This window comes from Myxocyprinus asiaticus, chromosome 20 (genome assembly GCF_019703515.2).
Source record: "Myxocyprinus asiaticus isolate MX2 ecotype Aquarium Trade chromosome 20, UBuf_Myxa_2, whole genome shotgun sequence".
NCBI classification, from domain to species: domain Eukaryota; kingdom Metazoa; phylum Chordata; class Actinopteri; order Cypriniformes; family Catostomidae; genus Myxocyprinus; species Myxocyprinus asiaticus.
The window spans coordinates 6912502-6926337 of record NC_059363.1 but is presented as its reverse complement, the minus strand read 5'-3'; the positions used below and the strand labels follow the sequence as shown (position 1 = coordinate 6926337).

Genomic DNA, 13836 nt, shown 5'->3' with positions numbered 1-13836 from the left:
ACACAAGTCTACTTTGTGCATAACATGAGTAATTTTTCCAACAATTGTTTACAGACAGATTGTTTCACTTTTAATTGACTAGCTCACAATTCCAGTGGGTCAGAAGTTTACATGCACTAAGTTAACTGTGCCTTTAAGGAGCTTGGAAAATTCCAGAAAATGTTGTCAAGCCTTTAGGCAATTAGCTTCTGATAGGCTAATTGGATAACTGGAGTCAACTGGAGGTGTACCTGTGGCCTCTTTGCTTGATATCATGGGAAATTCAAAAGAAATCGGCCAAGACCTCAGAAAAAAAATTGTAGCATCCACAAGTCTGGTTCATCCTTGGGAGCAATTTCAAAATGCCTGAAGGTACCATGGGACCATGCAGCCATCATACCGCTCATGAAGGAGACGCATTCTTTCTCCTAGAGATGAACGAATTTTGGTGTGAAAAATGCAAATCAATCCCAGAACAATAGCAAAACCTGTGAAGATGCTGGAGAAAACAGATAGAAAAGTATCTATATCCACAGTAAAACGAATCCTATATCAACATAACCTGAAAGGCTGCTCAGCAAGGAAAAAGCCATTGCTTCAAAACCGGCATAAAAAAAAAATACAAAAAATAAAATAAAAAAAAAGACTACAATTTGCAAGTGCACATGGGGACAAAGATCTTACTTTTTGGAAAAATGTCCTCTGGTCTGATGAATTTTTTTTTTAACCATTTCGCCATAATGACCATCATTATATGTTTGGAGGAAAAAGGGCGAGGCTTGTAAGCCGAAGAACACCATCTCAACAGCGAAGTATGGGGGTGGCAGCATCATGTTGTGGGGGTGCTTTGCTGCAGGAGGGACTGGTGCACTTCATAAAATAGATGGCATCATGAGGAAGGAAAATTATGTGGATATGTTGAAGCAACATCTCAAGACATCAGCCAGGAAGTTAAAGCTCGGTCGTAAATGGGTCTTCCAAATGGACAATGACCCCAAACATACCTCCAAAGTTGTGGCAAAATGGCTTAAGGACAACAAAGTCAAGGTATTGGAGTGGCATCACAAAGCCCTGACCTCAATCTGTGGGCAGAACAGAAAAATCGTGTGCGAGCAAGGAGGCCTACAAACCTGACTCAGTTACATCAGTTCTGTCTGGAGGAATGGGCCAAAATTCCAGCAACTTATTGTGAGAAGCTTGTGGAAGGATACCCAAAAAGTTTGACCCAAGTTAAACAATTTAAAGACAATGCTACCAAATACTAACAAAGTGTATGTAAACTTCTGACCCACTGGGAATGTGATGAAAGAAATAAAAGCTGAAATAAATTATTCTCTCTACTATTACTCTGACATTTCACATTCTTAAAATAAAGTAGTGATCCTAACTGACCTAAGACAGGGAATGTTTTCTATGATTAAAAGTCAGGAATTGTGAAAAACTGAGTTTAAATGAAATATATATATATATATATATATATAAAATCTCATAAACGTTAATATATTATTTACGTTTTATTTTATAAAAACTAAATGTATATAAAATTAATATGTTTTTTAACCAGCATAAATTAAAGGCAGCACAACAAATACAATCAAGATGTATAAATGATTCATAAATATGTAATAAAATATATTTTAACAAACAATTTAACATTAAAAAACAAATAGTACAGTACTTGGGTAAAATAAACGGATAAAAGTATATTTTATTTACATTAATTTATTATATAAAATTATGTATTATAAAGGCAATACCACAAATACCACCATGACATAAATATTTCACAATTTATATAATACATCATTTTTTTTTCACATTACAGTAATGAGAATGCTAAAAAATTCTTGATTCTTTTGAAGAAAAAAATAAATAAATAAAATAAAAACAACACAATGGTCCTTAAAATAGGCTTAATTTTCTTTATGCAAAATATAACTTCTTTCTTTCTTTTTTTATTTATAGGGTGACATGCTCTTGACTGTTTTTTTTTTAAGATTCGCCCATAAATGTGAAATAAAGTACAGTATACTCAGTAAATTATTTTATGATTGTAGGTATCATCATCAATGCACCTTATTCACATTAGCGCCCTATCTCCTTGCCAATACTAAAACCAGTTATTGACTTCATATCACTTCAGGTACTAAGCTGTACCATGCATGGTTAAAATTGTCTTGACTTCCATAAATGATTCAGATCCATGTTTAAGCTACTCAAAATAAGATTGATCAAGTCACATTCTTTCATCAGTGGATCAAAGCAAATTGTGTGAAAAAATGAAAGCTCAGTGAAAAAATGTCTGCTGTGTGTGTTTGGCCTGATCTGTGTGACTGAACGAATGTGCCGTGTGTACTCACTGCCTGTGCGTTCTGCAGATGTGTCTCAGTTTGTCCAGGTGTTCTGCATCCAGGTCACTCTCTCTGTCTTCTACACTGTCCTGACACTGGCCAACCAAACTCCATCTCCTCTCTGATGAGAGATTAGTTAAATATTAGGTTTAAATTAAATGCTATATAGAGGGGAACCTTTGGGAAACTATTTACTTGAAGCCTGTATAGTGCATTACAAAGCTATTAATTATTAATAAAACAAAATGGCTTTTAAAACACATTGTAATGCATTATTTTTGTTTTTACACATCTGTAATACTTATTTCTGACAAATATTTTTGTATAATAACGAATCATAAATGAATGACTGTATATTACTAAAGTATTATGAATACATTTGTAATGGATTATATAAAGAGGCTTCAGGGGGTTATCAAACTTTGGTCTTCTGATACGTTATGTAAGGAGTAATAACAGAGCAATTACCCCACTGTTCCTGTAGGGCGACGAGGTTGGACAGCAGACGTTCGTGATAGAGTCTCTCTAGCTGTATAAACCTGACTGCTCGCTCGTCTAGAGAAGGCTCAGGTTTAGGAAAATCTACAGGAAATACTGTAGACAACCCCATTCAGGCACTATAGAATGTTATAGTGCAATATTATCACATGAGACAGTGGGTGGCGGTGTTAATGCACTGAATTTAACACAATAAACAGCTCTATATATAATAAATGTTGGAAGCAACCTTGATTTTGTTACTATAATAAAGCCATTAAGGCATAAAATGGAACAAAAGGAGCTATAATGGAAAAGCATCAACATAACATTTAAGGACTGTCCAACATGCCATTACATTGAGCACTATATATTCCACATAAAGCACAGATTATGTCTCATATTACAGAATACACCCTAAACCTCAGAAGTGAATCTTTCAATGAAATCGAAATGCATGTATTTTTATAACGATTATGGAACACCTGAAAGGACACTACGGTCCATAGATCAGGTAATATTCAGTATATCACATCACTAACATGACTAATATATAATATAATATAATATAAACCCTATTTAGTCAAGAAATAATAATAATAATAATAGGGCTGAAACGATTAGTCGATGTTATCGACAACGTCGAAAATAAAAAAAAATGTCTACAAAAATTTTCATTGTCGAATAGTCGTTTGATCTCATTTAACGTAACATGAGATCACATTAAACTCTAATGATGACGTGCGAGAGCAGCACTGCAGCTCGCACCTGACTGAGAGGAAGAAAACACCGCTCACAGTCCAGATGCACTCTAAACTTTCCAAACAGCTTCAGATGATATCGATCGCAAAGTATGAGGGGAATTATAATGCAAAAATACAAAATCAGTAAATACAGAAGCACTCTCGTTGTGGAATAAGCAGAGCCGGAGCTCTTTAAAGGAAACACCTTCGTGTTACATCTTTAATGCAGTTATATTTAATGCTTTATAGCTTTATTAAAGTTAAAATAATACGGAAGCAGATCATGTAAATAACTACAAACTCCAAAAGTGGAATTTATCCGTGCGGTCAGCGCCTGTGCAGAGTTGCGCGAATGTCCCGATCTAAGGGGGAGAGATTGAAACTGCACCCGGCTGAGGCACACTCTGTCGTGGGGACGCTCAAGGGATGAGCGTCAATCGAGCACGCGCACTTAATGCAGCTAGATTATAACGTGATGGCTCGCGACTTATTGAATCATAATATATGTCACTGTGCATTTCTTATCGTGAGGAAAATTGGCAATACGCAGCTTTATTAATAAGAGAGAGTGTTTTTTTTGTGAGTTAAAGATGGATTGAAGTGAGCAGAAAGGTGAGAGAGGGTAGTCTTCGCCCCATTATTCACTGCAACAAAATACGTTTTTGAATTGTTTTTGTTCTGGCTTGTTTTCCAATATAAATATCTAAAAACTCCTTTAAAACAACGTACATTTACTTTAGCAACTATACTGCAGAAGAAAAAAAAATATCTGAGAAAGTTGAATATAATATTAAAATTACAAATATTTTAAAATATCTACAAATCCTTTAAAAAAAGATGCATTCACCTGAGCAGCAGCATATAAGATATTTAGACTTGCTTTTTGAGAACAGATCTTGAATATAAGTATATTTTGTCTTTACTGCACTATATACACTTACATACAAAATACACTTATATTTAAGATACATTCTCTTAAAGCAAGTCTAAATATCTTATATGTTGCTTCTCAAGTAAATGTATCTTGTTTTAAGGATTTTTAGACTATTTTAAATGGAAAACAAGACAAAAACACCTGATAGCAATAGGATTTTTTGATTAAACTTTAATTCAGCGAATGTCATTTAGAGGTATTTTTAACAGATGATTTTGTCCTCTTTATTGTTAGTAAGCACATTTAATAAAAACTTTTAAGTCGGGGCCCAAGCTGAATAATCGGTTAAGAGCTAATGATTAATCGTTACAATAATCGCCGAATAATCGTTACAATAATTGTTAGATTAATCGATTATCAAAATAATTGCCCTAAATAATAATAATAATAATAAAAACTTTGTATGGAGAAAACCAGCTCTTGTGACTATACAATTAAACAACATTGTCAGGATCCTGTCACCATTTTCAGTCAGGTTTATTATGGTGACAGAATCCTGACATGTATGTTCTATGTCTCTGTGTAAGCGCACAGATTTGGTTGTTTTTCTGGCCATGTGCTCTTCTCTCTAGTCTGTGTCTCATGTTCAGAGCATGCTGTCTGGATCCTGACTCTTCGGTCTGGTTCGGTCTGGTTTCTGAGTTGGGATCTGGACACTCATGCTCCATGTCTCGTCTTTGTGAGCGCATGGCTTCAGATTCGGTTCTGTTGCCATGTGCTCTTCTGTCTGTCTTTTGTGCTGTGTTTTTTGTTTGTGCTCTTCTGTTTTGTCAGGTGTGTTTTGTGTGAGCACATGGCTTCCATCAGGATTGTTTGCCATGTGCTCTCCTGTCTCACGTCTAGGCCCTGTCCCCTTGTTATCATTTCATTAGCCTCACCTGCCTTCCCTCATTACCCTCCTTAGTTCCTTCCCTATGTATAGCTCCTCTCATGTTCAGACCTGTGCCAGATTGTTTTGTGGATTTGTGAGTTTTCCCAGCCGATTGGTTCCAGTCTGTTACTTCGTTTTTCTCCATTGTGAGATTTTTCTTTGTATTTTGCTTTTTTTTTTTTTTCAGTGCGTTTGGTTCCTGCCTCAAACTGTGACAAACATGTTAAGGATACAGTCCTCATCACGTATAAACGACTCCGCAATCTGTAAAGATAGAAGGATTTACTTAGTATTATTATACAACAAATTACACACTGAAGATCATAATTACAGAAGAACATACTTAGGTAACTCTGTAATAACTCATACTTAACATTAACAAACACTATGGTAAGACTTTGCAATAAGGTTCTATTTGTTAACATTAGTAAACACATTTGGTATCAAACTAACAATGGACAAAATATTTTTACAGCATTTATTAATCTTTATTTATTGTTAATTTATGAAAATACAATTGTTCATCATTACTTCATAATGCATAAACTAATGTTAATGTATACACCTTATAATTAAAAAAAAAATCTGTATATGTTGCAATTAACATCAAGGTCTTCCTCCATGCATTATACCTGAAAAACAAGTTAATTCTCCTTAGACATTATTTATTCTACTACACCTGCCTGTGACAGATACACAACTGTCATCTAAGGTGCCAGAAGCAAAGACTCCATTCCAATGAGTAAAACTCTTGACATCAGCTTTCTTCAAACATCTTGTACAGTCAAGTCCAGACAGGATGACAATCACTACAGCACATACAGTATTCCTCAAACACACCAACTCGACAAGAGATGTCTCACAGAGTGGGTGGCTATAAAACCTAGTAGTGACCTTTCTTATTTCCCAGTCTTTCTATCTACATAAATCACCCTCTTTTTCTAACTCTAACTTTCTAACAGCACTAAAAGATCTACACACATGTAAGGCACTCACTTCACTTTAAATGAGTCATATTCTAATTTTTTTTTCCATGATATGCCCCCTCTTAATTGCACCGAAAGCACAAAATGGACAGGGAAATAAATGAGAGCAGTTTTAGCAATCGTATTATTAGCTTTTATGAGCCATCTGTCCCTCCATCAACTTTAGTTTCGCATAAACCCATTTTCAGGATAATGCAAAAACAGCTGAATGTGGTACCATTTTGCAAGCAAAGAGCTGCTTGTAAAAACAGTTGAATGAGGTCAAGCTCAAATAAACATTTATTAGAGCTTGACCATTTAAGGTACTGGTTATTCTGTTTCCTCTCCGATACCTCATGCTTTTATGGACTTGCTGAATCAGTCAATGTTATCAGCATGGGCCAACACCAACAACAGACTAACAAGAGCAGTACAAGCAAATTTATCTTGGCTTATATAAGTTAGTGAGGCATAAAAGCAATAAGTGGGTTGCTCCATCTACTGGCAGTGAACAAGTTTACAGCTACCCACTGTTACAAGAACTACAAAAAGAGGGAAAGGGGTTTCACAGGAGGATCATACTTGGTGGAGGTACTGTGGCAGAAGCGGATGGTCTCCCTGCTCCCCCAGCTCTTGGAGAGAAACAGCCACGGACCGACTGAAGCCCCGGGGTGAACCAGTATCACTGTGAGGGGGCCCTTCAGGGCTGACAAGGCCCTCAGACACTGAAAACAAAAATAACAACCGATTTATAAAACTGATATTTCTGGCTCTAAAATATGATTGGCAGGATAAGCCACATTTGAAGCCATTTAACATCCACACACACTGCTCAACATGGAGATTTAGGTCAACTGCTTCCAGGGCAACACGTGGAGATTTTCACATGGACGCTTATGACTTAACTGATTCTGCCTGGGGTCATAATTTAGGATCTCTTTCAATAAGAATGACGTGTAAAAATAAGCTATTTTGTTCAAATGAAATGTAGGGCAGATGATTAAGAGTTTTACCAAGTTTACTCATTCGTGTAGTTAAGGCACTTCCAGAGAAAGTGCATTCTTTTCCTGTCAAATCGGAGCTTTCATTGAATTCTGAGTTTACAACTTGTAATGACAAATTCTATGAAAATGTGAACGGGTTTTACAAGTTGGAATCTCGTAATTCCGGCAATTCCGACATGACATGAACACACCTTTATTACCAGTGTTGGGGAGTAACTAACTGAAAGTAACAACATTACTAACTCAGCTATTCAATAGCATGAACATACTGTAGGTCAGCGGTTTTCAAAACAGTGCAGCTTTTGAGCTCTATTTTCCAATGATTAGTGGTGTAGTGCGACAAAACGCTACATGCTTTTATTCGGACCGTCCGAAAGCTGAAATACAAGAGAGCAGATATTTTTAGGCTTGGAATCCATGTGTTGATTATCATAAAACTTCCCAAATGATTATTGATCTATATCTGCATTTTTTCAGATATAAACAGGGCTACTTGTTACACAATAGTTTATCAACACAACATTTGAAAATGAAAAAAATTAGAAAATAACTGTTTTGATGTAGTTGCGCACATTGACGCTCGGCGTCTGTCGGCAGGGCCCAGCTCCGACGCTCAAAATTCTGTAGCACCACGGAGCGTAACTCGACCCAAATTATTATTAAAGGACATAGGTTATTTACTCTAGCCATCACTGGATGATATATTGTGTATCTTTCATATAGCCCACACAATGTATTTTCAGTAACAGGTTTGTCTTTTTGTGGTTTGAGAGCTTGAATTAAACCTACTGAATTAAAATCCGTTGAACATGGATTATGGATCTGTTGAACACATGTCAGGTCAAATTTTTACAGAGAGCCATAATGAAAGATAAATATAAGAAAAACAAATATATATATAAATAAATAAATATCAAAGCAGGATGATTGATATGAAAAAAAAAAAGATTATTTTGTACTTGGAAAACATTTCTGCACTTCTGTTTTTGCAGTTCAAAACAACAGAACTCACATTTTACATGTTTGTAATGTTTAGAACATCACAAACAACAATTCATATTATGCATATATTGGGCAATTCCATGGAAATATCAACCACATCATGAAAAAATAAAAAAACGGCCTTTAGTTTTGTTGTGGTATAATGGATAATGCCAGACACTGCTAGAGGGCGCTGTTTGCACACATTTTTAAGCTTTCAAGGTTTAGAAATCGCACAAGACCATATTGCGATTTCAGTCTTAATCAATCGTGTAGTCTTAATGTATACCATACCAAAGTCTAAAAAGTAAAATGTTTCTGGTTTTAAAGCATTTTGGATGGTTTTACCTCATCATGTAAAGGTAAGTGCCACTTTCACAGCTGTAACAATGTTTTTCCTCATTAATGTGAGAACGAGAATTATTAAAAATCTTCTTAGAAGTGCCAACAGAGTTTTTACGAAGTGTGACAATAAATTAAATAAACCATTGGTTTTTCATATCAGAGTTTTCATGCTTAAAACTGATTTTCAGGTTTTAATTTGAGCAAAAATTGGCTGATAAATATCGGCGACCGCTACATCAGCGCATCCCTTCTATTCAAGGCTTCATACAGAGAAATTGCATAATAAACGTTGCTATTTTTAATTGTTCAGTTTGCGCAGTTACACCAGTTTCATACACTAACCTGTAAACTCATACAAAAACCTTTGTAACTTTTGTGTGTATGGTAACTAGATTCTCAACTTTGGACGGCCACCTACACCACATCGATGCGCCCAAACTCAAAATCTAAAAAAAAAAACATTTAGAGAAAATAACGTGCCGATCAATAATCAATGTTTTGTTCCATTCCTAAATATTTTAAGAAAGCATGATACCTCTCAGTTCACTCAGATGTAAAGCTCTACAAAACACAATATGACATTAAAACCAGCAGTTTTGTCACACCACTATTTGTTGGAAGAGGCTTGTTAATTTTAACAAAAAATTGTTAACTACATTATGTTTTGGATTCAGTTTTGAATCAGATAAAACTATAAATGTTGTTAGCTATTTTTTTTTTCAGCCTGGAGTACAGCTAACTTTTTTAATTCTTTAAAAAGATAGCTTGACTTTAAAATATAGTCATGTCCTTTTTTTTTTATTTTTCCCCCTTTTTCTCCTCAATTTGGAATGCCCAATTCGCTCTAAGTCCTCATGGTGGCTAAATCTCAGTTGCCTTCGCGTCTGAGACCGTCAAGCCGCGCATCTTATCACGTGGCTTGTTGAGCGCGTTACCGCGGAGACATAGCGCGTGTGGAGGCTTCACGCCATCCACCGCGGCATCCATGCACAACTCACCACGCGCCCCACCGAGAGTGAACCACATTATGGCGACCATGAGGAGGTTACCCAATGTGACTCTACCCTCCCTAGCAGCCGGGCCAATTTGGTTGCTTAGAAGACCTGGCTGGAGTCACACAGCACGCCCTGGATTCGAACTTGCGAACTCACGAAGGGGTGATAGTCAGTGTCTTTACTCACTGAGCTACCCAGGACTGTCATTTAAGTACTTTAAATTAGGAGCAGGTTGTTGCTTGGCAAGCTACAGTTTTGGTATTATAAACCATGCTAAACGTACATGGTTTCTGTGTCGTTTTTCAAAATGTAGCCTGGGAGGAGTCCCTGTTTTTTCAGTGTGATGGTGTCTGTTACCTGTGGGACTGGGACTGGATGTTGGCGAGTCTCGAATGTGTCCATCCAGCTCTGGAGAGTATGCACCACTGTTACTATCCACCTCTTCCTCATCTTCTTCATACTCCATCTTGGAACAATCATAATCTTCATCACCACTGTTATTAGTGTTATACTGCCGGAGGGGCCTCTGTCCACCATGGGGCCCCTGTTCAACCTCTTCCACCTCCTCCACCAGCCGGTTCTGGTTCTCGTCTGGGCTGCGGCAGAACTCTGAGTCGTTTAGGAGGTCTGGGTCGGTAACTCCTCCCCGCCTCACTGGGCTGTTGCTCTGCCACTGTCCGTCATCCATGAGGCCCTGATGACCGAGAGCATGGAGATCCACTCGAACCCCTGCAGGCCACTCAGTGGTGCTCTCCCCTGGCCCCTGGAGAGGAATGATAGGGTAAGGACACTATTATGGGCGTGAACCATCAGGAAACAAAGTAGGTTGCTGCTGGCATTTAAGAACAATGACTCATAGTTTACCAGTAATTTCACTTCATGTTGGTTGAGAGCACTGCAAAAAACTTGAGATTTGTCGACTTGTCTGTAATTTTGAATTGTATTTGTATCTAGCTATTTTGCCAACGCTTTCATTCAGCTCAACAGGTTTAGCATCATTCACATGATATCATTAGAGATAATCTTTCACCAAGAAAAAAAAAAAAAAAAAAAAAAGAAACCTCCTATAGAGCTGGGCATTGTAAACCACTTAATATGTTTGTGTGTGTGTAATTTTTATATATATGTATTACAAATACACTCACCGGCCAATTAATTAGGTACACCTGTACATCTACTTATTCATCCGATTACCTAATCAGCCAATCGTGTGGCAGCAGTGTAATGTATAAAATCATGCAGATATAAGTTAGGAGCTTCAGTTAATGTTCACATCAGAATGGGGAAAAAATGTGATCTCAGTGACTTAGGCCATGGCATGATTGTTGGTGCTAGACAGGCTGGTTTGAGTATTTCTGTAACTGCTGATCTCCTGGGATTTCCACGTGCAACAAGCAAAACCAGCAAAACTGGACTTTTTAGACATTGGTATTGTATAAATTAAGACTACACAATTGATTGAGTTAAGACTGAAATCGCAAATTTGTTTTTGGCACCATTCGGAGTAAATTCTAGAGACTGTTGTGTTAAAATCTCAGGAGATCAGCAGTTACTGAAACACTCAAACCATCCCATCTGGCAACAACATTCATGCCATGCTCCAGATCACATTTTTTCCCCATTCTGATGGTTGATGTGAACATTAACTGAAGCTCCTGACCCGTATATGCATGATTTTATGCACTGCACTGCTGCCATTAGATAATCGCATGGATGATTGTTGATCTCCTGGGATTTTCACACACAACAGTCTCTAGAACAGGGGTCGGGAACCTGTGGCTCTTTGTTAAAATTCATTCACCAACACATGATCGTTTAAAACTTTCTGAAGATAATTTTCCTGCAGAAAGTGTGGGTGTGATTGCAAAGCTTGAAGTCAATGACACTGTTTTGATTTCCTTTCTCCCGAATTTGTCGTACAGCCTACTCCTGGTGAACAAGGTTTGAAATGCCTGCCAAATGCAGATTTTTCATGCGGAGTATTTTGCTGATGTACCAGCCACTGTGGAAGGTGACCTGTAAGACCTCTCGGAGTAATATAGGACAAGAAATTAGACACAAAGATGCGCGTTTGACGAAATTTGATTATATTTTGAAGAACAAATGAAAGAAAAGCCCCCGATGTGCGTCTGATTTGATATGTGTGCGCAGTGAGCTCTGCTATTCACGAGTGCAATGAAAGCGCTTCTCCAAGACACGCACATTCATAGAGTTCTGGGCCTCGTTTCCCAATAACTATTGATCTTAGCTGTTAAGAGCATTTTCTACGAACATTTTTTATGAACGTTCGTTATTTTTTATGTGCGCCCAGAGTGTGAAACAGCACCCGCCACCCTCCAAATGCGACGAGGCACAATCCAGTTTGCGAGCTCCTCGTTCAAATGCAGGTGTTCCATACACGGGTAAGTTTGCTCATCTACCCGCAACAGGCAGGTGACCTGTAAGACGTCCCGGAGTGACACATGACGAGAAATGCTGTTAGTCAAAAAGACATGTGCTTGAAGAAACACACTTTATTGTATTTTAAAGAACAGACAAAAGAAAAGCCATCAATGCTCGTGTCTGATTCACTGTTTGTTCAGAGGCGTGCAACGGGACCCTGTCTCGTGGAACAAGCGCATGTAAAGAGTTATCACTACTTTTTCTCGGTTTCATTCATCTGAAAACTGTTTGCAAGAATAATGTCGTCTATGAGAATGCTGCAAATGATCTCCGATCATCTCAAGAGGTGCTGCGAGTTTAGTTTGCTTTAGTTCCACGGAGCGGTTCACTCTTACACATTGTGAACGCAACTCTGCAGGTTCAGTAATATATACAGGTTTCTTTGTATTAAAGAAACAAAGACGAAAGTGATTCAATCATAAAGTAATACAAAACATGTTCACCTTAAACCTAAAATTGAATTCTATTCTATTTTCTTTAGGTAGCATTAACTGTATTACCAAACACATTCGATAAGAACACATTTTGCAGCATTTTTTGGGAACACAAGGGAATTTATTAGGCTTATTTATTATGATCATTATTATAATTATCTTTACATTTATAATTGTTTTTAGTTCTTAATTTGTAGGCTATTAGTAATTTTTCAACTGGTGTCGTTGACGAATACTTGCGTGATGACAAATGGGGCCGTTGGAGATGGTAAATGTTTGGATTTGGGGAGGTGGTTATATATAAGATTTTTTGATCACTTCGTTATTTTAATTGCTTTTTGTTTCGTTTGAAGTGCCATTTGAATTTAGAAATGTTTCAATAAACAGACATTTTTCATGTTTCAATAAATTAATTTCATTTTTAAAACAAAATCAATAAGGTAAATATATTCACCGACCCTTGGCAGGGGGGTTGACCATATAATCGGATATCACGATATTTTAAAGGCGATTATCGTTAAAATATTTTTTACATATCACCCAGCCCAAAAGGGAAGTACAATTTTTCATGAACAAGTAATTTTATGGAGACCCATACATTTTATTGATTCAATAAAAAAGACAGTCTGAACTGGTTGGTTTACAAAAATTAAATCACACCTGACCTCTCTTACAAAAACAAACATGTGCACAATAATGAATCGGTCAGGCTCTGCAAAACACGTACAAGTTTGGCCCATGACCAAACAGTATACAACTCTATAATCAAAACCACAAAAAATGCTGTCAAAGTAGTAACATGCTATGCTTTAAAGAATATAAATGAAAAAGATTAACTTATAAAAGCATACATACATACATCAACCTGCTTTTCTGTCCCTTAGCTTGGTGGCCCAATAAACTGTACTGGAAACTGCTCTTTGAAAAAGAAAGAAATTCCCTGGTTAAGTCTATATTTTCACCTCTCTTTTTTCCTCCATCTCTCAGTGATTGTTTGGTTTCCCTGAATACTGAATTCAAACCATGGAGATTTTCCATGACGGTCCCTGTTGGGTTGTAACTGAAGGAAGAGCACCATCCTCATTAACATAGTGTCTCAAAATAGAGCTTATGCAATAATACACAGCATCTTACAGATCTTAAAGCAGACTCACTGTTTTGTTTTTCATCTGCTCTGGGGGATTCTGGAACAGCAGACTGAATATATGAAAACTATGATGCTCATGCTCATATTTCATTGCGTGCAATTCAATAACTCAGGAAAATTCAATGTTTGTGAACTGAATAAAATGAGCTGGAGGATAAAAAAAAAAAA

At 37.0% G+C, this 13836-nt stretch overlaps 1 protein-coding gene across 1 annotated transcript in view; it reads right to left on the bottom strand.

The window, feature by feature from the left end:
• Positions 1-13836, bottom strand: part of LOC127411464 (consortin-like) — a 45485-nt gene that overhangs the window by 20245 nt on the left and 11404 nt on the right. The window contains exons 2-6 of the mRNA XM_051647048.1: positions 10003-10408; positions 6903-7045; positions 5589-5619; positions 2799-2885; positions 2340-2451 (exon numbers count right to left, since the gene is read on the bottom strand). Of these exons, the coding sequence (XP_051503008.1) occupies positions 2340-2451; positions 2799-2885; positions 5589-5619; positions 6903-7045; positions 10003-10333 (704 nt within the window). The 5' untranslated portion in view covers positions 10334-10408. The remainder of the gene's footprint in view (positions 1-2339; positions 2452-2798; positions 2886-5588; positions 5620-6902; positions 7046-10002; positions 10409-13836) is intronic.